Here is a 26,240-nt window from a genome sequence, read left to right on the forward strand (position 1 = left end):
ACCGAGTGTCCTGTGGTCCCCTGTTAGCTGCTCATTCAGTCCTTGCTCACCGAGTGTCCTATGGTCCCCGATAGCTGCTCATTCAGTCCTTGCTCACCGAGTGTCCTGTGGTCCCCTGTTAGCTGCTCATTCAGTCCTTGCTCACTGAGTGTCCTGTGGTCCCCCATTAGCCGCTGCTCACCCTTAGACCTGCCTGCTTCTTTCCTGCAGGCTCCTCTTCCCCAGGGCCTCTGTAACACCCATCCCATGTGTGAGTGTGAACTTGATGCTGTCATTCCTTGATGTTTACCTCGCTCCCCAGCCCTGCCCTGCCACTGAGGTCTACCCACAGTCCTGTCTGCAGCAGAGCCCCTGGTTGAGGCCTTTCATACTGCTGGGGACTGACTGGGAGTGAATGGTGTCAGAGGATGAGGTGCTGGTGAAACCCACAGGCACCATCTCCCTCTCCCTGGACTGATGGAGGAGAGGAGTTTAAAAAGGGTCCAGGGGAAGGTGAGAGGTCGATGAGGTGGGAGAGGGGGTCATGGAAGGGGCTGCTAAGACGAAGGTCTGCAGGCCAGTGACCAGCGAGGTGGCAGGGAAATGGGCTACAAAGCCGGGGCCTGGTTTGCGGTGCAGGGGGAGGGATGCTCAGGACACAGTGGGCAGCAGCCATGGGAGCTTGTCAGGCTTGGCCAACCAGTTTCTGGAAGTGTCTGGAGCCAGGCTTCCTCCATGCCCCTGCACAGGGAGTGAAACTGTTGGTGACTAAAAGGACATTTCCAACAGCTGGTTTTGAGAAAGGACCTGCGTTGTGCAAAGGGTCGTGCTCACAAGTCCGTCTTGCTGCCACTGAGGTGTCTCCCAACAATGTAGGAGATTACCAGCCGTTTTGCTATGAGCCCATCCTGGTACTGCATGCATAGAGACACTCTTCCCTCTGTTTCCACCTATGAACATATTAATTTCTGCTACACTTAATGGCTGAGTAGTATTCCACGGAGTAGATGTACCAGTTTCTTTATCCACTCTTCTTTGAATGGGCACCTGGATTGTTTCCATATCTTTGTTATTTTAAATTGTGCTGCTGTAAATACAGGTTTCTGAAGCTTGTTGTAAATCCTGGATATTAGTCCTGTATCAGTTGTGTAGTGTGCAAAGATTTTCTTCCATTTTGTTGGCTGATTCTTCATTTTGTTAATTGTATCCTTTGGTGTAAAGAAACTGTTTAGTTTGATATAGTCCCATTTGTTTATTTTGGCTTTGATTGCCTTTGCTTGGGGTGACTTTTCTTTCTTTTTTTACTGATTACATTGCATTATGTGACACAGTTTTATAGGCACTGGGAGTCCCCCCACCCCACCTCAAACCCCACCCCATGGTGGATTCCTCCATCTTGTTGCATTACCACAGTTCGAATTCAGTTGAGATTCTTTCATTGCAAGCATCTACAAAGCATAGAGTGCAGCATCTTATTGTCCAGATAAGTTCAATGGTTTCTTGGGGAGACCATCTCTGGTCTGAAGGTAGAGCCGACAGAGTATCATCCCAATCAATTAAAAGCCCCGACATTACATCAGTAACAATTTATAATGTAATGGAATTAGTTGACATGGTATTGAGTAACCAACATGTTAAAAGAGAGAAAAAAAGAAAGAGTGCTAGTTCTGAACCACATCCTGTGACTTCTACATTGACATTTCAATTGTTAGTTTATATACAACCGGGTTCTATACACCTTAAAATGGCTATAGATTACTATTCAGCTGTCTCATGTCTATTTTAATTTTAGTATTTAGCAGTTTATTGCTGAACCTGGCTGTTTTTCGGGTAGTCTATAATTCTAACAAGACATATGTCAACAGTTTAGGTGAACAGTTTTAGGAGGGGTGTGCAGAGAAATCTTCAATACCCTAGTGAGGAGTAACTAATCTTTGTGTCCCACCCAGTGAGTTTTAAGTGCATCCCCACTGCCCGTTTTCTGTTTCTAAGCTTTCCTTGTTGTTCTCCTTCTATTCTAGTTTTTTTTTTGTTTATTTGTTAGTTTATTTTGAGGGGTTTCTGGAGCGATCCTGATGGTCATTACAAGAGAGAGTGGGGACCCAAAGTTGGAACCAGGCAAGAATCAGAGAAAGCTCCTCTCCCTAGTCCCGAAGGAAGTTTCCTGTTCTGTTTCTGTGGACTGCTCAGTGCTCCTGGTTGTTGTTCCCAATGACCTTGGATTCTGCAAGGCAGGATTTGTGCTTCTTCCCTCCCATGTGGTAGATCCAAATGGAGATGTGTGACCTCAGAGTTCTCGGCCTCTGAAGGCACTCCAATTTGGGGTGACTTTTCTAAGAAGTCTTTCCCAATCTCTATATCTTGTAGAGTGCTTCCTATGTTTTCCTCTAATAGTTTGAGGCTTTTTGGGTGTAGACTTAGGTCCTTGATCCATTTCAAACTTATTTTTGTATAAGGTGGCAGGTGTGAGTCTTGCGTCTTAATTCTGCAAGCTGCTATCCAGTTGTCACAGCAGTGTTTGTTGAAGAGATCAGGCTTTTCCCCTGGATTGTTTTCAGTCTTGTCAAAGATGAGTTGGCTGTACCTGTGTGGGCTCCCTCCTGGGGTTTCTGTTCTGTTCCATTGATCTCTGTTTCTGTACCAGTGCCAGACTGTTTGGATGACCACTGCTCAGTGGTATGTCTTCTGGTCTAGAATTGTGATTCTTCCAGCTTGGTTTTTATTCTTCAGGATAGCTTTGGCTGTTCACGGTCTCTTGTGTTTCCAGATGAACTTTTGTATCTTCTGTTTCTGAGAAGAATGTTGTTGGGACTTTGATTGGGGTCATGTTGAATTTGCATTTTACTTTTGGTGATATGGACATCTTGATGATGTTGATCCTGCCAATCCAGGCACATGGTAAGTTTCTCCATTTTTTACTGTCTTCTATTTCTTTCTTTCTTGTTTTATAGTTTTCAGCATAGAGATCATCTTCCACATATTTAGTTAGCTTAATTCCTAGCTGTTTGATTCCTCTCCACTGTTTTAAAGGGGACTGTACTTACAATTCCTTTTTCATCCATGGAATTATTTGTGTACACTAGTGCCATCGATTTGTGCTCATTAATTTTGTGTCCTGCTCCCTTGACAAAGTCCACAGTGAAATCATTGGCTGAGGGCTTGTCTTGGTAATTGAGTCCATCTTAGTGATTGGTCTGTTTAAAATTTCTGTGTCTTCATGACTCAGTTTTGGCAGATTATATGTGTCCAGAAATATATTAATATCTTCTAGACTTTCCAGTCCATTGGCAAATTGTTATTTGAGACAATTCCTGATGATTTTTTTTATTGCTGTGCTGTCGACTCTAACAGCTCCTTTTAAATCTCACTCTGATTTTATTGATTTGTGTTTTCTCCCTGTTGTTGATTTGTTCTGCCAATGGTATATCAATTTTTAATTTTTTGAGAAAATAGCTCTTGATCTAACTGATAGTTTATATTGTTTTGGTCTCAATTTTATTCTTTAATTTTGATTTTTCCTCCTATTAATTTTTTTTATTTTTGTAGATTCTGGAGATGTATTGTTAATCATTTGTTTGATGTTTTTACACTCTCCGATGGAGACAAAAATTGCTGTTTCCCTCTTAGCTCTACTTTTGCTGTATCCCGTACATGTTGATGTACTGTGTTGTCATCTTTGTTTCCAGGAATATTTTGATTCCCATTTTCTATGACCTACTGTTCAGTAAGGACCACATTGTTTTGTCTCCATGTATTTGCACAGGTTTTAGATTTTCATAAGTTGTTAATTTCCAGCTTTCTCAGAAGCTGTTAATTTCGGAAAAGATAACATGGTACAATTTCATGTATTTGGATTTGTTGAGACTTGCTCTGTGACCCAGCATTTGGTCCATCCTGGAGAAAGTTCCATGTGTTGATGGAAAGAATGGGCACTCTGTTTCTGTGAGATGAAATATTCTGCAGATTCCAATTAAATCCATTTCACCCGTAGATTATCTGTGTTGTTTGTTTTTTTGTTTAGTTGATATTAATTAACTAATTTTGATTGATCAAAATATGGCATTGAAGTCCCTTATCATTGTTGTGTTGGAGTTTATGGCTCCATTTAAATCCACTGGCATTTGTTTTAATAGTCAAATGCCCTGGCTTTGGGTGCAAGTATGTTAATTACAGTCATGTCTTCCTGTTTAATCATCACTTTGTCATTGTGCAGTGCCCTTTTTTTATCTCTTTTGACAGTTTTTCTTTTGTCTAAAAAATTTGTCTGGCACTAGAATTTTTTTGTCTGATACTTGTATTTTTTTCTTTCTGTTAGCATGGAATCTCTTTTTCTATCTTTTCCATTTCAGTCTCTGTTGGTCGATGTCTTTCCTGCATGCTGCGAATAGATGAGCCTTGTTTTTTTTTTTATCCATTCTGCCAGTCTGTGTCATTTAATTGGAGAATTTAGGCCAAGGATTTGCTGATATATAACGACTTGGGCCTGGCAGTTTCCCGTAGATATTCCTATTGTTTCCCTTGTACCTGAACTAGGAGGTGTTTTGCCTTCTCATTCTTCCATGCTGCTGAGTGTCTCTGCATTAGCGCATCTTTAAGTATTATTTGTAAGACTAGACGAGTGGTGACAAATTCTTTCAACTCCTATTTTGGAAAGTCTTCACTTCACCTTCATTTATAAATAAGAATTTTTGTGGGTTTAGTGTTCTGGTCTGGCAGCTTCTTTCTCTTCAGGCTTGGAGTATGCCTCTCACTCTCCTGGTCTGTGGACTTTGTAACGAGAAGTCAGCTTTCAGTCTACTTGGAGATCCTCTGAAGGATCTCTCTCGTTACATGTGAGAATCTCTGTATTTCACTGTGGAGAATTGGACTTTGACGTGTCAAGGTCTCTGTCTGTGCTTCTTGTGCTCTCCAGCTCTCCTGCAGGGTTGCATTTTGTTTCCTGTTCCTCGGTTACCTTCCTGTTGCCAGAATCAGCGTGTCTGTTTCTTATTCAGCCATCTTAGATCTCACTTCCTGCTGTATTTTCTAAATTAAGAGTTATCTTATGAATCCTTTCCCTTAATGTGACAAAAAAGTAAGAAAAATATTTTATTTTTCCTAAAAACAAGGAACTTGGGCTATTGTTTGTTGCTTTTTCAGGCCATTAACAAGGAGCTTAATTGGAAATGGATCAGCAGGACATGATCCGGTATCCATATGGGATGCTTGGGTCACAGGTGGTTACTTAACAATGCCAGCCAACTAAGCAGCATTTTTTTTGTTTAGTTTTTATTTTGAGTTTTGCATTTTATGGTACAATTCCATTGAGTCCTGGATTCCCCTCCTCTGACAAATTTCTACTCCGACTGATTTTCCCAACTATACATTTTGTTACAATAGTATAGGCCTTCATAAGGAGTTATAATTCCATCAGGCTGTTGTTTAAGTGTGCCCTAACATTGTTGGTACAGACAGTGTCAGTCCAGCGTCCCATTGTCTACACATTTCCAACAGTTTCATTGGGAGTCCGTCTCTGATTTGGAAGTAGGGCTGCATGTTGCAGTGTGTCTTCACATCTGGATGTGGTAGTCTGTGTCACTCCATCACCATACATTGGTCTCTGTCACTCCATCACCATACATTGGTCTCTGTCACTCCATCACCATACATTCCCTTTAATGAGAAGCCATGGAACAAATTCAACAACTGGCATGAAGTCAAGACAATACCACCAACACAAGGTGATAGCACCATGGAGTCAAAACGCGCACGACTGAATAACCAACGCATGGGTAAGAAAACACACCGAATTTGCGTGATGGTTTCACTATATTAGAGAGACAATATGGAATCTGTCCTTGAGGGATCGACTTATTTCACTGAGCAGAATGGTCTCTACTTGGGACCACCTAGTTGCAAATGGTATGATTTCAATCTTTTTAATGGCTGAGTAATATTCCATGGAGTAGATATACCACAGTTTCTTTATTCACTCCTCTTTGGTTGGGAATCTGGATTGTCTCCATGTCTTTGCTATTGTAGGTTGTTCTGCTGTAAATACAGGATTTCAGGTCCCCTTCTCATATGCAGTTTTCATTTCTTTTGTGTATATTCCTAGGAATGGGATAGCTAGGTCATAAGGCAGGTTTATTTGCAGTTCTTGTGGCATCTTAACAGTTGTGGCCAAGACCTTCTTAAAGTTACTTTCATGAAATATTCTTGTTATTGACATATTCTGTATTCTGGGTGGTAGGTTGAACATGACTGTCACGCATTTTTAAAAGATTTATATATTTTTATCAGAATGGCAGATATACAGAGAGGAGGAGAGATAGAGAGGAAAATCTTCCATCTGATGGTTCACTCCCCAAGCGGCTGCAATGGCTGGAGCTGAGCCAATCTGAAGCTAGGAGGCAGGAGCTTCTTCCAGGTCTCCCACATGGGTGCAGTGTCCCAAAGCTTTGGACTATCCTTGACTGCTTTCCCAGGCCACAGGCAGGGAGCTGGATGGGAAATGGGGCCGCCAGGATTAGAACCAGCTCCCATATGGAATCCTGGTGCATGCAAGGTGAGGACTTTAACCAACACACTATTGCGCCAGGCCCCATTTTTGTTTTAGTTGACATAATCATTGTGTAAGTTTTCAACGCAGAAGTGATCTTATTGTAACAGATGGTATCTTTGTAACAATTTGTGTTACATATATACCAGTGTCAGCCACTAGGGTATTTGATTTCCAGTATCTTGGAAGTCAGAGAAGCATTCAGTGGTGCCCTTGGCGCTATCCCTGAGGGACTGTTGGAGGAAGAAGAGCCAGGCCTGGCAAGGTGGACAGTTAGAGGCAAGGAGAGGCTCCCAGGCCTGGCAAGGTGGACAGTTAGAGGCAAGGGGAGGCTCTTCGGAAGAGCTCTGTTCAGGCATCTTTTCTGTTCCCTGTGCTGGCCGGACAGGGTGACGTCTCACTGAAGGGAACCTCTTCCATTGCCTGGTGGCAGTTCTCACCAAGGTCTATGCCCTGAAGATGCACAGACTCCCCACGAGGACTGACTTTCTGGGCCTGCAGACCTCCCAAGGGCTTGATCTGGAGTCCCACAGTATGGTATGGTCTCAAGGGCTGTGCCTCCCACAGGGCTGAGAACACTCAGTGTTGGGTGTTGGGGGGAAGCTTCCTGCTTGGCCCTCTAAGACTTGTCTGGGTTTACCTGGTGTCTCTGTGCTGTGATCTGATGCGTGGCAGGGGCTGCTGGTGCAGAGAGTCACTGTGGTGTAGTGAGCAGACGCATGGTACAGCCAGCTGAGGCATTGGTGCTCAGCCTGCATCCTGTACCATTGACAAGGTTCCCTGTGTTGGGTCCTGTCTGGGACGCACTGCCCTTGCTGGGCTGTGGATGCTGTGCTCGCTCTGCCGCCTTTGTGTCAGTGGCCAAGACTTTGATTCTGTGGCTGTCGTGTTTCGTGATGCTCTCCCACTATTCATACCTATACTAATATGTATGATAATTCGTTTGTTCGAGGGATACTGGGAGAGTATTCTTCCAGTTGGTTCACTTTCAAAATGCCTGCCATGATTGGGACTGGGCTGGGTGAAGCCAGGAGCTGGGAATTCAGGAGTTGGAAACTCAATTACTTTAGATTTTCCTGCAGTCTCCCAGGGCCTACACTGGTAGGAAGCTGGGATCAGGATCCAGAGCTGGAACGGAGTCTGGCACTCTAATGGGAATGTAGGTGTATTAAGCAGCACTCTAGGCACTAAATGCCCACTCCTGTCCTGGCTTCTGAAAGTCTGTTCAGGAACTTCGTGTAGCTTCATTGGATGGCAAGGAGGGTCAGGAGTATGGCTGCACAGCAAGGTCTTCTGTTAGTGGGGGTGGCTTCCTGGGAGTCAGACTGATTGGAGAAGTTCATGCTAGCTTTGTGTGATTTGTGAAGAGTCTGCATGGAGTATGCATTGCCAAGCAGGGTCCTTTTGGGTGTGTGGAGCAGCTCAGACTAAGTTACCTGAGGCCTGGGGGTATCTGCTTTAATGAGTGAATTTAAAACTACCACGAGCTTCTGTTTCTGTATGTGCCTTCAACAGCAAAGGCATAGTAGAAGGTGGAGGCCTCTGGTGAGGGAAGCGTCCAGGGTGTCGTGGGCACTGCACTTCTTTCCATCACCCCTCCTGCCATCCTCAGTGCCCCCATCTTTGATCCAGGCTGTGTTCATGAGTCCTGAGGATCTGGAGGACCCTCCAGGACGTGTGAGTGCTGACCAGGCACCGAAGGACCATTCGTAGCCTGGGCTTTCTTTACACAGCAAGAAATCCCCCAGAAGGCTGCCTTGTCCTCCCCACGCCTCTGGGCCCGCTGCCTTGTCCTCCCCACCGCCTCTGGACCCGCTGCCTTGTCCTCCCCACGCCTCTGGGCCTGCAGAGGGTGCAGGGTGAGCGCAGGTGGGTGGCTCTCAGTGTGAGCATTTCACCACTGATGAAAGTGCCCAACTGCTCCTGGGCATCAGGTCCTGACTCCTCAGAGTCACTGTCTTGCTCCCACACTCCACCTCGCCACACTTGAGTCTTCCTGGTTTGTTAAGCCTCATCACTTGCCACCGTCACCTTCAACCTCTCGTCCTTGAGATACTTCCCTCCTTTGACAAGAAGCACTGGTTTCCCGGCACTCCGCCTCTCTCTGTCTCTCTCCTCCTTGGCAGGCTGCTCACCTCCCACCTGTCTGCTAACCATCGGGGTTCAGCAGGATCAGGGTATGGGCACCTGTTCTCCTTGGATAACGTGAAGTCCCACGTTACCATGGCATCCATGTAAGAGGCTGTGCTTCCACCACCATCCCGTTGTCTTCCCGTGTCCCAGCTGTGGTCCCACATGCGTCTGCAGCTCTCACTCGGGGCGTGTTCTGTCTTGGTGAGTGACATCTGTCTACTCAGGCAGCTGAGAGTAACCCTCTGTGATGCCCCTGAACCGATCGCCCTCAGCCCACCCATGTCTGGCTCCTCTCAAGCTCTGTCCTGTGTCTGGGCTCTGCCCACACCTCTGCCTGTGTCCTCACCACTTGTTCCAGGTGGCCTTGTCAACCCTTCTTGGCTCTTGCTTTAAGCACTTTGGCCCTCCCCTGCCCCCACCTTCCTGGGACTTGGTGTCCCCTGCTGCCAAGCTTGTTCCCTCTGTTCCCATTGTCTAGATCATTGACCCACACTGTTCTGTTCAAATGAACGGTCACCTACTGGGGGAGGACTTGCTGTTGTCCTGTGTTGGTTGAGTCTCCCTATATGATTCTTTTCGCTCTGTGCGCCTCTTCCGGTAGTGCCTACTGCGACTGCGTTCCTTGCTGGCTGTCTGATTATCTAGTTAACCCTTGTCTTCCCCTTCAGACTTTGAATTGCTTGGTGACCATGCTTCTTTGTTCCACAATCACTGGCATCTCCCTACACTGTGGGATTCAATGGACAGGTCTCCTCTTTATTTTCAAATAAACAGATGAACTGATGATCAGCATGGTATCAATGTTTTAAATCATGTATGTTTTTGGAAAAGCTTACTTTTGTGTGGGTTGAGTGCTCCTTGAGGGTTTGAGTGCTCCTTGAGTGCTCCTTGTCACAGTTTCTTGTCTGTGGTAGGAATGATGCTCCTGTAGCTAGATCTGAATTTTCAGAAAGTTGAAGGGAGCCCGGGGAGAGCACATTTCGATACATCTGCATTGCCATGGGGTCCGCTCGCACGTTCTTAGGTCCACCGTGCTCTTTGCCAAGGGCAGTCCTTTCTGCTTGGTCACACAGTGATGGTGTGTTTCTCCACCAGCCTTAGCCCAGGGTGGCTGTGCTGCCCAGCTTTCCATGGCTGGTGCTTCTCAGCACAGGTTGGAAAAGCTGGTGCACAACTCCCCACTTCTTCCCTGTGGGTGGTTGTGAAGTGGGAGGAGCAGGCTGCCACTGGCAGGTTTCCTCGACTCTTCTCAGTCTGTGTTGAACATGCTCCATGTGCACGTGGCCATGTCAGTCCATGCTGAACATGATTCTCTCCAGGAGGGAGAGAGGCGACCGGATGCCACTAGGATGGGTCGGTGCTTCTGTGAGCTGTGCACACTGAAGGTGTGAATGGAGCGAGAGCCCCCAGGGCTGTGAGATTGTCTCCAGCACAGGGACCTGCCCCTGGGTTGGGAGCCTTGTGGGTACACCAAGAACCAGGGAGGCACCTGTCCCCTGCTGAGCACAGGCGTCTGAGGCAACTGTGTCATCCTGTCCATGTGAAAACATCCATGGCCTTCCTAAAGGTGACCCCAACAGCTGTCTTGGGCAGGTGGCATTTTGTCAACAAAACTGAATATGGAAGAGATACTGCTGTTTCAGACAGATGGCGGTTACCCTCCCTGCCGCTGGTCACCCACACTATTTCACGCAGTCTCTGAAGTGTTCAACAATTGGGTTGAGTACACCTAAGTGGAAACCTGGTGTCTTATCTCCGTAGGTTCCAGCTGAAATAGTCAAGGAAGATGAAGAGACGCAAGTTACCAGTCCTGACTTTGAAGGCAATGTGGTGAGTTCATGTAATTTGGTTTTTGTGGTTCAGCAGTAAGGCTTCTCTTATTACTGGACTTGTGAATAGAGCTCATGTTCAAGGGCCAAAGGATCTGTGACTCAAGTTGGCTCAGACCCAAGGAAGCTCAGAGTGTTCGACAGCCAGGCTCCCTGAGCCAGTAAGTTCCTGGGCCATTTTTTTTTAAAGTTTATTTATTTTATTGGAAAGTCATATATACCGAGAGGAGGAGAGACAGAGAGGAACATCTCCCATTTGTTGATTCACTCCCCAAGTGGCTGCAACAGCCAGAGCTGCACCGATCCAAAGTCAGGAACCTCTTCTGGGTCTTCCACGTGGGTACAGGGTCCCAGGACTTTGGGCCATCCTCGACTGCTTTCCCAGGCCACAAACAGGGAGCTGGCTGGGAAGCGGGGCTGCCAGGATTAGAAGCAGCTCCCATATGGGATCTTGGTACATTCAAGGTGAGGACTTCAGCCACTAGGCTACCATGCCGGGGCCTCTTGGGCCGTTCTAGTGTCTCCTTGTTACCTCTCCCTGCAGTCACAGTTGCAGATGTGGGAATGTCTTCTCAGCACATCTGTAGAGGTACTTTTAGTGGGCATCCCAGTCAGCAGTGGTGTGGGTGGATCCGCTTGTAAAGAGCTCTGAGTGTTGGAGTGCCAGGGTTCTGCAGGTGGCATGTGGGCTGGCCGGGGCAATCCAGTGCTAGTCCTCATTGCCTCCCTGGCCCCAGGTGCCATTAGGAATGGCCCTAATGTCACATCAGCATAATGGTTGGGCAGCTAAGAAATGGAGTTGGTGGAATATATTTTCAACATTTGATCTCCAGACTTTTCAAAGGTGGTTTCTTGGTTTTCAGACATTGGGCCTCAGGCAGGAGGTTGTGTGGTAGATGGGATTTACAGCCTGACCTGCAACAGGGGCTGCAGGTGCCCGTAACCCTGGGTGTAACCACCACAGCCTTGGCAGCCACCCTTTCTGTCCTCAGACAGGAGAAGCGCATTCCACTTGTGGCTGTCCTTGACTTCCTGCCAGGAAGGCACTGAGTCCTCAGGAAGTTAGCTCAGGTTTTTAAAAGCACCCAAGGAGCTGATGATGTGAAATGGCCAGGACTCAGGGCAATGCTTGGTCCTTGCTTCCCTGGCATTGTTCACAGGTTTGCCTTGATGGCAGCTCACTGCTCTTGGTGCCCATATGGTTAGATGATGTCAGACTGGGGCGAAGATGGTGACAGGGAGTGAAATTGTGACCCAGCAGGGAGAGGCGACGAAGTCCCTGGTCCCAGAACCTTGGCCAAGAGGGCAGAAGGGCTGCACGTGCACTATTAATTAATTTACTTACTTATTATTTATTTTCATTGAAAAGGCAGAGTAAGAGAGACAGAGAGCATAATCTTCCATCTGCTGGTTCACTCCACAAATGGCTGCAGCATCTAGAGCTGAGCCTACCTGAAGCCAGGAACCAGGAACTTCTATTGGGTCACCTGCATAGATTTTCCAGGCCATTAACTAGGGAGCTGGACGGGAAGTGGAGCAGCTGGGACACCATCCAGCCACCATACGGGATGCTGGTGCTTGGAGGCAGAGGATTAGACAATTGAACCTTTGCACCTGCCCAGCATGCATGTTTTAATGGACATCCGGCATGGGTATTTTGGCTGCATGGAGTTTATGCTGTCTTGTGTAGGTTGGTCATTGAATTTGTCATCTGTGCTTCAGGGAAGATTGCTTGCAGTGGACATCCCCACAGACCCCTGGGAGCATTCATGCACGTTGGTCACTTGGTACCAGCCAGTGGCATGCTCAGTTTCTTAGAGTGAGTCTAGATGTTTCTCTAAATGCAAGTGATATTGCTAAGATGATAGCAAGCCCAAGCTCTCAGTCTTTAGATATATGGGTTAATAATTAAGCTTTTGGGATCAGAGAATGCTGGGCAATAACCAAACCTCCATTCTCTTGCCCAAGTACTGCTCATCCACTCAGGTCTGGGGGTGTTGGAGGGAGTGGTGCCATGCGCCAGGCCTTGGCGGGCCGTCTCATTCACTCCCTAATGCAGGTGTCAATAAAAGGGAGATTTGAGAAGTCAGAATGGACTGTGCAGCTGATCAGGGTCACAGGAAGGGGTGGATGTTGGATTTGAACTCAGGCTTGAATAATGCTGAGGGCTGGCATGTCCCCAGTGAGCCGGGATGCTGTGTATAACTTCCCAGGAGAGTCACTGTGTTGGGTCTGACAGTCTGTTTCCAGAGGTTGCCTTTGCTGCCCCAGAGCTGTGTGCTCTGCCACCCTAGCGAGAGCTCCATCAGGTCCACCTGTCCCTGTCCTTGCTGCTGCCAGCAGGACCTGAAGAGGATGTAGTGGGTGTGAAACCCCCCAGAAGATTGCATGTCCCTAACCTGTAGTGGCTGGCATTTAAAAAATTATTTATTTATTTGAAAAGCAGAATGAGAGAGAGAAAGAGAATGAGGAAGAGAGAGAGTGTCCATCTGGTAGTTTACCAGTTGGGTTGGTATAGGCCACAGCCGGGAGCCTGGCACCCCACACACATCTCCCGTATGGTGGGAAAGACCATGTATTTGAGCCATCCCTTGGTGCCTTCCCAGGTGCACGAGCAGCCAGGAGAACCTGTGTGCACTCGGCATGCTGTGCCCTGCTGTGCCCTGGTGTTGGTCCCCACCTTTGTGTTTGAGGGTTCAGAATAGTAACAGGAGCAGTGGAGAACGAGTGTCCAGTTAACCCTTTCTGAACCCTAGGCCTCCGTGAGCTGTACCTGCTCTCCATAGCAACTGTGCACCTGGTCCTCATCTCCCATCCGTGACATCTGTTGCTATTGACTGTTGAATGTTGCAGGTCTCTTCCTGCTGGCCTGAGCTTACCTGAAGCAGATGATGAATCCTTAAGGTGCAGAGTTGTTGGTTCTGATTGTCACGTGTGTCCTTCCTAGAGTAAAATGCTAACTGCTTTGCAAAGTTTTAAGAGTACGTATATTATTGTGAGCATTATTTTAAAAATACAAGCTTACAATATTTGATTACAAATTTTTTTATCACTTTTTTTGAACCTATATAAAGACAGGAAGATATTTGAAAAAGTTTATGGAGACAATTGAAAATATGTTTCTTCTGGTGCAAAAATTTTGAGGCATGAGGATTTTAGAGAAGTTCAAGGATAATGTGTGTTATGTACAAACTGCACAGGTTTCCAAATTTTTACACTAAAAAACCTCATATTTTCAATTCACTTTCCCTGAACTTTCAGAAGTGCCTTTACATATAATGTAAACTTTGCAACTTTCAACAAACCTGAATTTGTGATCAGCAGTGGTGATGTAAGCGATGTTGTGCGGCTGTCACCGGTAGCTGGGTCCCAGTGCTCCCACTGCCTCCAGCAGGGTCAGGTCCCAGTGCTCCCACTGCCTCCAGCAGGGTCAGGTCCCAGTGCTCCCACTGCCTCCAGCAGGGTCAGGTCCCGGTGCTCCCACTGCCTCCAGCAGGGTCAGGTCCCAGTGCTCCCACTGCCTCCAGCAGGGTCAGGTCCCGGTGCTCCCACTGCCTCCAGCAGCTCTGGTCCCAGTGCTCCCACTGCCTCCAGCAGGGTCAGGTCCCAGTGCTCCCACTGCCTCCAGCAGGGTCAGGTCCCAGTGCTCCCACTGCCTCCAGCAGGGTCAGGTCCCGGTGCTCCCACTGCCTCCAGCAGCTCTGGTCCCGGTGCTCCCACTGCCTCCAGCAGGGTCAGGTCCCGGTGCTCCCACTGCCTCCAGCAGGGTCAGGTCCCGGTGCTCCCACTGCCTCCAGCAGGGTCAGGTCCCAGTGCTCCCACTGCCTCCAGCAGGGTCAGGTCCCAGTGCTCCCACTGCCTCCAGCAGGGTCAGGTCCCAGTGCTCCCACTGCCTCCAGCAGGGTCAGGTCCCAGTGCTCCCACTGCCTCCAGCAGCTCTGGTCCCAGTGCTCCCACTGCCTCCAGCAGCTCTGGTCCCAGTGCTCCCACTGCCTCCAGCAGGGTCAGGTCCCAGTGCTCCCACTGCCTCCAGCAGGGTCAGGTCCCAGTGCTCCCACTGCCTCCAGCAGGGTCAGGTCCCAGTGCTCCCACTGCCTCCAGCAGGGTCAGGTCCCGGTGCTCCCACTGCCTCCAGCAGGGTCAGGTCCCGGTGCTCCCACTGCCTCCAGCAGGGTCAGGTCCCGGTGCTCCCACTGCCTCCAGCAGGGTCAGGTCCCGGTGCTCCCACTGCCTCCAGCAGGGTCAGGTCCCGGTGCTCCCACTGCCTCCAGCAGGGTCAGGTCCCGGTGCTCCCACTGCCTCCAGCAGGGTCAGGTCCCGGTGCTCCCACTGCCTCCAGCAGGGTCAGGTCCCGGTGCTCCCACTGCCTCCAGCAGGGTCAGGTCCCGGTGCTCCCACTGCCTCCAGCAGGGTCAGGTCCCGGTGCTCCCACTGCCTCCAGCAGGGTCAGGTCCCGGTGCTCCCACTGCCTCCAGCAGGGTCAGGTCCCAGTGCTCCCACTGCTTCCAGCAGGGTCAGGTCCCGGTGCTCCCACTGCCTCCAGCAGGATCAGGTCCCAGTGCTCCCACTGCCTCCAGAGGGTCAGGTCCCATCATTGCTTATAGTGGTGGCTGGGTCTTGCATGGCTTGTTTTTTTTTTTTTGATGGTTTCCAAGTTTTACTGGTTTAAAATTTTTATCTTCTGTGAAAAGGTCTACAAAATTTCATGGGAAATTTGATGTATTCAATAAAAAGACGGAGGGAAAAGAAAATTGACTTTAAGTTTCGATGACCGTGCTTGTACCTGACTGCCTCTTTTTGTGCTGCGCCTGCTACCTGGCACAGCTTCCTGTTGGACGTCCTCCCACAGCCCAGGCAGCAGTCTCTCCTCCACTGACTCCTACAGGTTTATACTTTCTGTGCCATCCAGCCCTTGCAGTGGCTCTGGAGCTGTGTCTATGCAGTGTTCCCTCCGAAGTTTCTGGAATGAGTGACTGACACGCGGGAGTAACTGGTGTTTAGGGCAGAACCTTGAAGATCACTCTTGTTATGGCTTTGAGGTAGCATGCGACATCATGAAAACTCTCACCTAGACCGGATGTGGCAAAGCAGCGGCTGAGGGTGGTTCTGTGAGCGGAGTGACATGAGCCACAAAGCTAGACCCTTTCTCTGCATGAAAATTAAAATTTTCTTTTTGGAAAAAATACATAAAGTCTTAAGTAATCAAAATAAGGAACAAAATATTTGTGACATAAACTCTATTGATTGAAAAAGACCTCATGAGTTGTTAATAGAAAAACCAATGAAAGGAAAGGCAGATGGGACAATTATGACACAGAAGAACATGGATTTCTGAAAGACAAGGGAATAGATCCTTCCAACTCCTAATGAAATGAACACAAATAAGAAACTCCAAGTCCTGGTGCTTCCTGAGTCCTTTTAAGGGTTGGTCCTTCCCGGGGATGGTGAGCCTTGTCTTAATGCGCAAGTGCAGGTGCAAGCAAGCAGCGATGCTTGGCTCCAGCGGTGCAGCCCTGGAGCTGGGACTTCTGTTATTCCTGCTAAATTACATGTGTGCATATCTTTTTAAAAATATTTTAACAGCTGGAGGTGATCCACAAATATGTTGCTAACAAATGATAGGGCGAGATGCAAACCTCTCCCACAGGGATTGGCTGATTGGCTTGTGCTTCCCAGGCAGAATGGGCAACAACACAGCTACGTTCTGAAGAGCAAAGGCTCCAGGATATTAAGTCAGAAAAAAACCAAAGTGCAGCGTGAATGGGATGTGTTGCCTTCTGTATAAAATATCCTGCCAGCGGTACATGGGCGACAAGGCCTTAGAGCTGCAGCAGGGAGCAGGGATGGGGCTGGGTGTTCCCGGCGCCCCTGAGGGCGTTGATGTAACCAGCCAAGAAGGTGCTGGGAGGAGGAGCTTGGGGTTTATTTTAGGGTTCCCTTGTGGCAGAGAACTGATTACCATTTGTGTGTTTTGGATAACAGGGAAAGGAAGATGAGCTGCCCTCCGAAGATACTGAGAGAAAGGTTTGTATGGCCAGACTGTGCTTTGTTTCCTGTTCGGTAGACACACCCAACAGCATGATCAGTGGATCCCCTACCTTGTCGATGTTTTTAGGAATGTAACTTCCGCGGCTCTGTCATGTGCCATAGCTCTGCTCCCAGACCTAGCAAAGAACACTCAGAGGGGAAGAAGCACCTCCGAGGCTTTGCAGGTGGGTGGATGGCAGACCTCAGCCAGACGCACTGGAACTGGGATGGCAGGGCGTGAGGGACTCCTGGAAGCCCTGGCACAGGCTTCCCAGGCTGCAGATCGAGCCACACCCCGAGGGGGTGGGTGAGGCCCCTGCCTGGCAGCGCGTGGTCCTTCAGCAGCAGCTGTGTCCCACAGTGGACCAGGTTCTCATGGTGTTCGCTGCTTGAGTAAACATTGGTGATGGTTTTCACTGGAGTTTGTAAAATGTCATCTTTGCTCAGGCTGCTCTGTGCTCTGAGCTACTTGTGGTCATGTGTGGGAAGGGGAGAACTCAAAGCCGCCCCGGGGGGCCTGGGGACTGGCTCTGAGCTTGCGACCAGCGCTGTGAGCTATGGGAATGCGCATCCCAGAGCCTGGGTCCTCCTCGGAAGCTTGGTTTCGTTGTTGGATTAGAACATGCATGAGACGTGCTTTTGTTTGTGTCGGCCGACTGGTGAGAGTCTCCTCCCCGGGTTCTGAGGAGGGGTACAGCACGTGTTCTCTGTGCACGTTGGCACGTGTGGATGCACAGTCACAAGAAGAGCCCTTAATCCCGGTATCAGCTTCCCCATTAGCTCGCTAAGTGGCAGAACTCCTGCACTTGTCTCTGCCAGATGTCTCTGCTAGAGCCTGTCTGCTCTCTGTGCTGTTTGTCTTTAAGGTAGAGAGAGTTTGATTTCTTGGCCAGAAAGGAGACACTGGGCTGTCCCCACTCCTAACTCCCTTCTGGAGAGCCCAGACTCTGACTGCTGGTTCTCCGCAGCAGTTAGCAGCCCACTTGCTGATGCTGGCTGGAAAAACCATCATTCCGATGAGAACGATGCACTGTGAACTCACAAAACCACTGTTTTTAGTGTTGAGTAACTGGCGAGATCATCACTTGTCTGGCGTGTGTGTTATTTGCTCTTTCAATCAGAATATTTGATCAAACTCGTGGAAGTGAAAAGAGTGCAGCTTTCGATCCACGCCAGCTCGCTGTGAATGCAGTCTCCTTGTCGGAGACATTGGGGTAGTGCCCAGTGTGTGGAGTTATTGCAGAAGTTAGGAATGCCCCGAAGCCAGCACAGGTTACGAGCGGGGGGTAAACGGCAGTGAGTAAGGTCGGTGTGATCTCCAAGGAAACCCTGTTCCCTCCCAGAGCGGCACCCTTGGGAGCAGGGACTCGCTGCTGCTTGCGTATTCTGGAATGTAAGGCAAACGGAGGGACTGCCCCACAGGCAGTATTAGCATTACTTTCAAATCAATCTTTTTCTTGGTATCTCATAATAGCTTTAAAATTAAGACACTTATGAAATCATAAACAAATTGTGTTTACTATAGAAAATTAGAAAATGTGGTCAAGAAGAATAAGATCACTGAATTCCTGTATTCAAAAGAATTTATTTCTGTGTACATTCTTTAAGACTGCCTGCCATCTCTCATCTTTACTGTGGCGATTAACAAACACTCTGAACTGGAGTCGAGGACACTTCCCACACCTGACATCTGTGCTCAGCGTGCTGTGCATACATTGGATTTATCACCTAGGAATGGATGCTAGCCTTTTTAGCAGCACTGGCTGTGGCTCGCGCTGGAGACAGCACTGCCTCCAGTTGCGGTGCTGGGCAGGCTCTGCCACAGGCGTCCGACAGAGGCCGCTGCCGGCCGCCTCCAGTCTGACCAGGCAGGTTCAAGCCAGGACCGAAAAGGGCGGTTTTCCAACGGAACAAACTCACACTGACTTCTCAGTGTTTTCTCGTGATTAGAGTTGAAAAGTAGGAGAGCCTTAGGTAGAAGAAGAGTAAAGACTTGGAATCAGCAAATAGTGGGCTTGCAAACTGTAAGCTGAGAGTTTTGCATCATGAATCTAGATGTTGAATTGTTTTACTTCCTTGCTGTGCTGGGCAGATAATGACTGTGCCAAGCCAGCACTGACAAAGAACACTTGGAATGTAGCTTGCCTGTTCCGGGTTCCATTTGTACAAAACAGGCTGGGTTATAAACTCACCCGTCATTTCTGATGCACTAGTTTTAAGACAGGTTGTCACAGCGACAACTCCCAGGACACAACGTGTTTAAGAAGCTGAAAAGATAAGTGTCACTTTAAACACGGCTCGAAGAGTTAAGTATAATTTTGCTAGTGAGTGTCCTATTAGTAAAACATAAAGTCCGAGCATTACTGCCAACATGGGAGATGGCCTGTTATATTTTAGAGGTGCATGCTGTGTGACTCATGACAGGGTCAGCATGATCGTGTAAAGGCAGGACGTCTAGGGACACACGTTGGGGGCGGTGTGTTCCACCTTCCAAGCACCTGCTCTCCTGAGGTGGAGGAGGCGTGGCTTCCGAACATGAGACCCTGAACCTGCTGCGTAAGACCACAATGCTTGGCTTTCTGAATTCCTGTAACATCACATTGTATTTAGAACTTCACTCGGAGTTGAAATCTCCTCAGGCAGGTGCAGGGTGTTGGGACAGTTGAGTGCATTCCATGGGTGCATCCTGGGTATGGCATGCTCTGTGGCATGGGTGCATGTTGGGTATGGCGTGCTCTGTGGCATGGGTGCATGTTGGGTATGGCGTGCTCTGTGGCATGGGTGCATGTTGGGTATGGCGTGCTCTGTGGCATGGGTGCATGTTGGGTATGGCGTGCTCTGTGGCATGGGTGCATGATGGGTATGGCGTGCTCTGTGGCATGGGTGCATGTTGGGTATGGCGTGCTCTGTGGCATGGGTGCATGTTGGGTATGGCGTGCTCTGTGGCATGGGTGCATACTGGGTATGGCATGCTCTGTGGCATGGGTGCATGTTGGGTATGGCGTGCTCTGTGGCATGGGTGCATGTTGGGCATGGCGTGCTCTGTGGCATGGGTGCATGTTGGGTATGGTGTGCTCTGTGGCATGGGTGCATGTTGGGTATGGCGTGCTCTGTGGCATGGGTGCATGTTGGGTATGGCGTGCTCTGTGGCATGGGTGCATACTGGGTATGGCGTGCTCTGTGGCATGGGTGCATGTTGGATATGGCGTGCTCTGTGGCATGGGTGCATGTTGGGTATGGCGTGCTCTGTGGCATGGGTGCATGTTGGGTATGGCGTGCTCTGTGGCATGGGTGCATACTGGGTATGGCGTGCTCTGTGGCATGGGTGCATGTTGGGTATGGCGTGCTCTGTGGCATGGGTGCATGTTGGGTATGGCGTGCTCTATGGCATGGGTGCATGTTGGGTATGGCGTGCTCTGTGGCATGGGTACATGTTGGGTATGGCGTGCTCTGTGGCATGGGTGCATACTGGGTATGGCATGCTCTGTGGCATGGGTGCATGTTGGGTATGGCGTGCTCTGTGGCATGGGTGCATGTTGGGTATGGCGTGCTCTGTGGCATGGGTGCATGTTGGGTATGGCGTGCTCTGTGGCATGGGTGCATCCTGGGTATGGTGTGCTCTGTGGGTGGTGGGGAATGGTGAGCCTTGTGCCAGGGTTTACCCAGAAAGCCCGAGATCAGGTGAAAAAAGTGTTTGACACTTACGTACTATTAGCTATTAGTGAGGAATAAAACAGTGCAATATTTCTGAAAGATCAATGTAATGGTTTATATTGATTAACATAAATAATATTTAAATGTGTTAATAAATTCTAAGCTCAGTACATTAGGGGATTTTTCACTGCCTGCAGCTGCTGAGGGAAACACCAGTTATGCATCCTGCCGAAGGAAAGTGCGCACAGAGACCCAGACCAGAAATTTGCTGTGGCTCTGTGCTTTATCAATCAATCAGGAGAGGGTTTCCACTTAATTAACTTTGCCAGAAATGCCAATAAAACCAGGGTTTTTGTGATCTAGCATTGTCTCTGACTCAGGATTTTTGTGACAAAATGAAAACAGCATTGATCTTTTAATTGATTTTTAAAATTCATTGCCTGTCCAGGGTCGTTACTATTTTTTCCCCTTATTATCTTGATACCACAGTGTCACCATGCTAAGTATTTTATTGCTTCCTTAAGAGACAGGGTCAATATTAATTGGCACTGGAGTTCCAGAAGCTAAGTGTATGTCATCAATAATGCTAAGTGGAATCATAGTGAATTAAATATTAAGTAATGCAACTTTTTGAGAATTGCTTGATTCCAGAAAAATCAAGATTGTTTTTCTCTCTATGTAGTAGGCTCTTCTGGATTCAAGTGGAGAGAGAATTTAAGTTTAAAATCTGCACAATTGCAGATACATGTTTTGTGTAATGCTCTTCGTGTGAAACAGGATGCTGAATGGATATATAGACCGACAGATCTAGCTTTTCACGGGATGAGGTCCCTGGAGACTGTCTTGTCTCTTTCATGGGAGTTCCTGCAGGGCGACATACAGTGCTTCCTGTTTAATTCTGGAACAAGAATGGCAATTGAGCTAGTTCTCAGCTGTATACCTTCCAGTTCCTCCTGTATACCTTCCAGTTCCTCCTGTACACCTTCCAGTTCCTCCTGTACACCTTCCAGTTCCCTCCTGTACACCTTCCAGTTCCCTCCTCTACACCTTCCAGTTCCTCCTGTACACCTTCCAGTTCCCAGCTGTACACCTTCCAGTTCCACCTGTACACCTTCCAGTTCCCTCCTGTACACCTTCCAGTTCCTCCTGTACACCTTCCAGTTCCTCCTGTACACCTTCCAGTTCCCACCTGTACACCTTCCAGTTCCTCCTGTACATCTTCCAGTTCCACCTGTACACCTTCCAGTTCCTCCTGTACACCTTCCAGTTCCCTCCTGTACACCTTCCAGTTCCACCTGTACACCTTCCAGTTCCTCCTGTACACCTTCCAGTTCCACCTGTACACCTTCCAGTTCCTCCTGTACACCTTCCAGTTCCACCTGTACACCTTCCAGTTCCCTCCTGTACACCTTCCAGTTCCTCCTGTACACCTTCCAGTTCCCTCCTGTACACCTTCCAGTTCCACCTGTACACCTCCCAGTTCCTCCTGTACACCTTCCAGTTCCACCTGTACACCTTCCAGTTCCTCCTGTACACCTTCCAGTTCCTCCTGTACACCTTCCAGTTCCCTCCTGTACACCTTCCAGTTCCTCCTGTACACCTTCCAGTTCCCTCCTCTACACCTTCCAGTTCCTCCTGTACACCTTCCAGTTCCTCCTGTACACCTTCCAGTTCCACCTGTACACCTTCCACTTCCCTCCTGTACACCTCCCAGTTCCTCCTCTACACCTTCCAGTTCCTCCTGTACACCTTCCACTTCCCTCCTGTACACCTTCCAGTTCCTCCTGTACACCTTCCAGTTCCTCCTGTACATCTTCCAGTTCCACCTGTACACCTTCCACTTCCCTCCTGTACACCTTCCAGTTCCTCCTGTACACCTTCCAGTTCCCTCCTGTACACCTTCCAGTTCCTCCTGTACACCTTCCAGTTCCCTCCTGTACACCTTCCAGTTCCTCCTGTACACCTTCCAGTTCCCTCCTGTACACCTTCCAGTTCCTCCTGTACACCTTCCAGTTCCTCCTGTACACCTTCCAGTTCCCTCCTGTACACCTTCCAGTTCCCTCCTGTACACCTTCCAGTTCCTCGTGTACACCTTCCAGTTCCCTCCTGTACACCTTCCAGTTCCCTCCTGTACACCTTCCAGTTCCTCCTGTACACCTTCCAGTTCCCACCTGTACACCTTCCAGTTCCCAACTGTACACCTTCCAGTTCCTCCTGTACACCTTCCACTTCCCTCCTGTACACCTTCCAGTTCCTCCTGTACATCTTCCAGTTCCACCTGTACACCTTCCGGTTCCTCCTGTACAACTTCCAGTTCCTCCTGTACATCTTCCAGTTCCACCTGTACACCTTCCAGTTCCTCCTGTACACCTTCCAGTTCCTCCTGTACACCTTCCAGTTCCCTCCTGTACACCTTCCAGTTCCTCCTGTACACCTTCCAGTTCCTCCTGTACACCTTCCAGTTCCCTCCTGTACACCTTCCAGTTCCCTCCTGTACACCTTCCAGTTCCTCGTGTACACCTTCCAGTTCCCTCCTGTACACCTTCCAGTTCCCTCCTGTACACCTTCCAGTTCCCTCCTGTACACCTTCCAGTTCCCTCCTGTACACCTTCCAGTTCCACCTGTACACCTTCCAGTTCCCACCTGTACACCTTCCAGTTCCACCTGTACACCTTCCAGTTCCTCGTGTACACCTTCCAGTTCCCACCTGTACACCTTCCAGTTCCCTCCTGTACACCTTCCAGTTCCTCGTGTACACCTTCCAGTTCCCTCCTGTACACCTTCCAGTTCCCTCCTGTACACCTCCAGTTCCCACCTGTACACCTTCCAGTTCCCTCCTGTACACCTTCCAGTTCCCTCCTGTACACCTTCCAGTTCCCTCCTGTACACCTTCCAGTTCCTCCTGTACACCTTCCAGTTCCCACCTGTACACCTTCCAGTTCCTCCTGTACACCTTCCAGTTCCTCCTGTACACCTTCCACTTCCCTCCTGTACACCTTCCAGTTCCTCCTGTACATCTTCCAGTTCCACCTGTACACCTTCCGGTTCCTCCTGTACACCTTCCGGTTCCTCCTGTACACCTTCCAGTTCCTCCTGTACACCTTCCACTTCCCTCCTGTACACCTTCCAGTTCCTCCTGTACACCTTCCGGTTCCTCCTGTACACCTTCCAGTTCCCTCCTGTACACCTTCCAGTTCCTCCTGTACACCTTCCAGTTCCCTCCTGTACACCTTCCAGTTCCCTCCTGTACACCTCCAGTTCCCACCTGTACACCTTCCAGTTCCCTCCTGTACACCTTCCAGTTCCCTCCTGTACACCTTCCAGTTCCCTCCTGTACACCTTCCAGTTCCCTCCTGTACACCTTCCAGTTCCCACCTGTACACCTTCCAGTTCCTCCTGTACACCTTCCAGTTCCTCCTGTACACCTTCCACTTCCCTCCTGTACACCTTCCAGTTCCTCCTGTACATCTTCCAGTTCCACCTGTACACCTTCCGGTTCCTCCTGTACACCTTCCAGTTCCTCCTGTACACCTTCCAGTTCCTCCTGTACACCTTCCACTTCCCTCCTGTACACCTTCCAGTTCCTCCTGTACACCTTCCGGTTCCTCCTGTACACCTTCCAGTTCCCTCCTGTACACCTTCCAGTTCCTCCTGTACACCTTCCAGTTCCTCCTGTACATCTTCCAGTTCCACCTGTACACCTTCCAGTTCCCAGCTGTACACCTTCCAGTTCCTCCTGTACACCTTCCAGTTCCTCGTGTACACCTTCCAGTTCCACCTGTACACCTTCCAGTTCCTCCTGTACACCTTCCAGTTCCACCTGTACACCTTCCAGTTCCCTCCTGTACACCTTCCAGTTCCTCGTGTACACCTTCCAGTTCCTCCTCTACACCTTCCAGTTCCTCCTGTACACCTTCCAGTTCCTCCTGTACACCTTCCAGTTCCTCCTGTACACCTTCCAGTTCCCTCCTGTACACCTTCCAGTTCCTCCTGTACACCTTCCAGTTCCACCTGTACACCTTCCAGTTCCTCCTGTACACCTTCCAGTTCCTCCTGTACACCTTCCAGTTCCCTCCTGTACACCTTCCAGTTCCCTCCTGTACACCTTCCAGTTCCTCCTGTACACCTTCCAGTTCCTCCTGTACACCTTCCAGTTCCACCTGTACACCTTCCAGTTCCCACCTGTACACCTTCCAGTTCCTCCTGTACATCTTCCAGTTCCACCTGTACACCTTCCAGTTCCTCCTGTACACCTTCCAGTTCCTCCTGTACACCTTCCAGTTCCTCCTGTACACCTTCCAGTTCCTCCTGTACACCTTCCAGTTCCCTCCTGTACACCTTCCAGTTCCTCCTGTACATCTTCCAGTTCCACCTGTACACCTTCCAGTTCCCTCCTGTACACCTTCCAGTTCCTCCTGTACACCTTCCAGTTCCCTCCTGTACACCTTCCAGTTCCTCCTGTACATCTTCCAGTTCCACCTGTACACCTTCCGGTTCCTCCTGTACACCTTCTAGTTCCTCCTGTACATCTTCCAGTTCCCACCTGTACACCTTCCAGTTCCTCCTGTACACCTTCCAGTTCCTCCTGTACACCTTCCAGTTCCCTCCTGTACACCTTCCAGTTCCTCCTGTACACCTTCCAGTTCCTCCTGTACACCTTCCAGTTCCTCCTGTACACCTTCCAGTTCCCTCCTGTACACCTTCCAGTTCCTCCTGTACACCTTCCACTTCCCTCCTGTACACCTTCCAGTTCCCACCCTTGCACCTTCCAGTTCCCACCTGTACACCTTCCAGTTCCCAGCTGTACACCTTCCGGTTCCTGCTGTACACCTTCCAGTTCCTCGTGTACACCTTCCAGTTCCACCTGTACACCTTCCAGTTCCACCTGTACACCTTCCAGTTCCTCCTGTACACCTTCCAGTTCCTCCTGTACACCTTCCAGTTCCTGGAGTTTTGTCTCTAGCTTTCAGGTTGTGAACTGAAATTCCCCTTCTTTTTCTTACTTCTCAGAGGGCTTGGCTTTCCCTTGTGGCACAGATCTGAGACCCCCGGTGTCCCAGTACCATGTGTACTTCCTGGTGCCTGGCTTCCTGCCACAGTCTGGCCAATGGTTCCCTTCCATGACCGGGCCAGGAGCTGCTGCTTTGGTCAGGTCAGTGGCTGCCTTCCAAGGCTCTCCCACGGTTCCGTGGTCACTGAGCCATTGCCTCTGGGTAGAATGCTGAGCCCAGCGTGCTGTTTCTGAGTTCTCCTGGTCTCTGAGGAATGTTTACCATTTATTTGCTGGCCTTGACGTTGTGAAAGGGAAAGCAGGTGAGATGAAGTCAGATATTCTATAGGCCTTCATGTATTAACAGGTTGTTTTATGAGTTGTTGTCTATAATAGTATCTTTTCCAGAATACTGATTTTAAACATAAGAACACAGCGATCCCTTTGAGCCATGGGCTGGGACACAGAGGAATAATGGCAATGGAATTTTGTTGTAAGTTCTGAATAGTGTCAGCATGGTACCTCCTTTGGGTTGAAAGCAGACTAAAGAACTTCATGGGTTATGCCTGACATATAATGCAGCCAGTTGGACTAGCTGGACTAGGGTAGGGGCTGGATGATCCTCCTGAATTCTTCCTGACCGTGCTCTCTGGGCTGGGAGTCTAGCCCTCTGCCTGTGGGGTGTCCTGACCCATTTCCAATCACAATGAGTAGGCCTCTTAGCACACTTTGTTTGCCTTGACTTGACAGGTTTTGTAAAACTGTGACCAGCTAACACAAAAACCATTGCATTCATGGAAGGAAAGGGAATTATTTATGCTTGCTTGTGTTTCCCCATGAGCTATCGATCTGCTAGCTATAACTTTTAAAACATATGAATTATTTTTAATTGCAAAAATATATATGGTCACCCTACTGCATTTCTGCAGTGCACCGAACAACCTGGAGTTTATATAACCTAGATAAGGTCATAAATAGAATTTTTGGACACAGAAAGTGACATTTCGCATTTTCATTACTGGGAAAGCTAAATGAGAAATCTTTATTGGCTTTCTATACCACACGCTGTGAAGGCACTTCTAGGTGG

At 49.0% G+C, this 26,240-nt stretch overlaps 1 protein-coding gene across 1 annotated transcript in view; it reads left to right on the forward strand.

Annotated features, from left to right (window-relative positions):
* The window catches only part of DCDC2C (doublecortin domain containing 2C), a 57,799-nt gene extending 33,121 nt beyond the window's left edge, over nt 1–24,678 (forward strand). Inside the window, exons 9-10 of the mRNA XM_040994051.1 lie at nt 10,415–10,483; nt 24,616–24,678. Of these exons, the coding sequence (XP_040849985.1) occupies nt 10,415–10,483; nt 24,616–24,678 (132 nt within the window). The remainder of the gene's footprint in view (nt 1–10,414; nt 10,484–24,615) is intronic.
* Nucleotides 24,679–26,240: the final 1,562 nt, after the last annotated feature.

The sequence above is a fragment of the Ochotona curzoniae genome, unplaced genomic scaffold (genome assembly GCF_017591425.1).
Source record: "Ochotona curzoniae isolate NIBS_2020 unplaced genomic scaffold, NIBS_Ocur_1.0 contig_883, whole genome shotgun sequence".
Taxonomy (NCBI): domain Eukaryota; kingdom Metazoa; phylum Chordata; class Mammalia; order Lagomorpha; family Ochotonidae; genus Ochotona; species Ochotona curzoniae.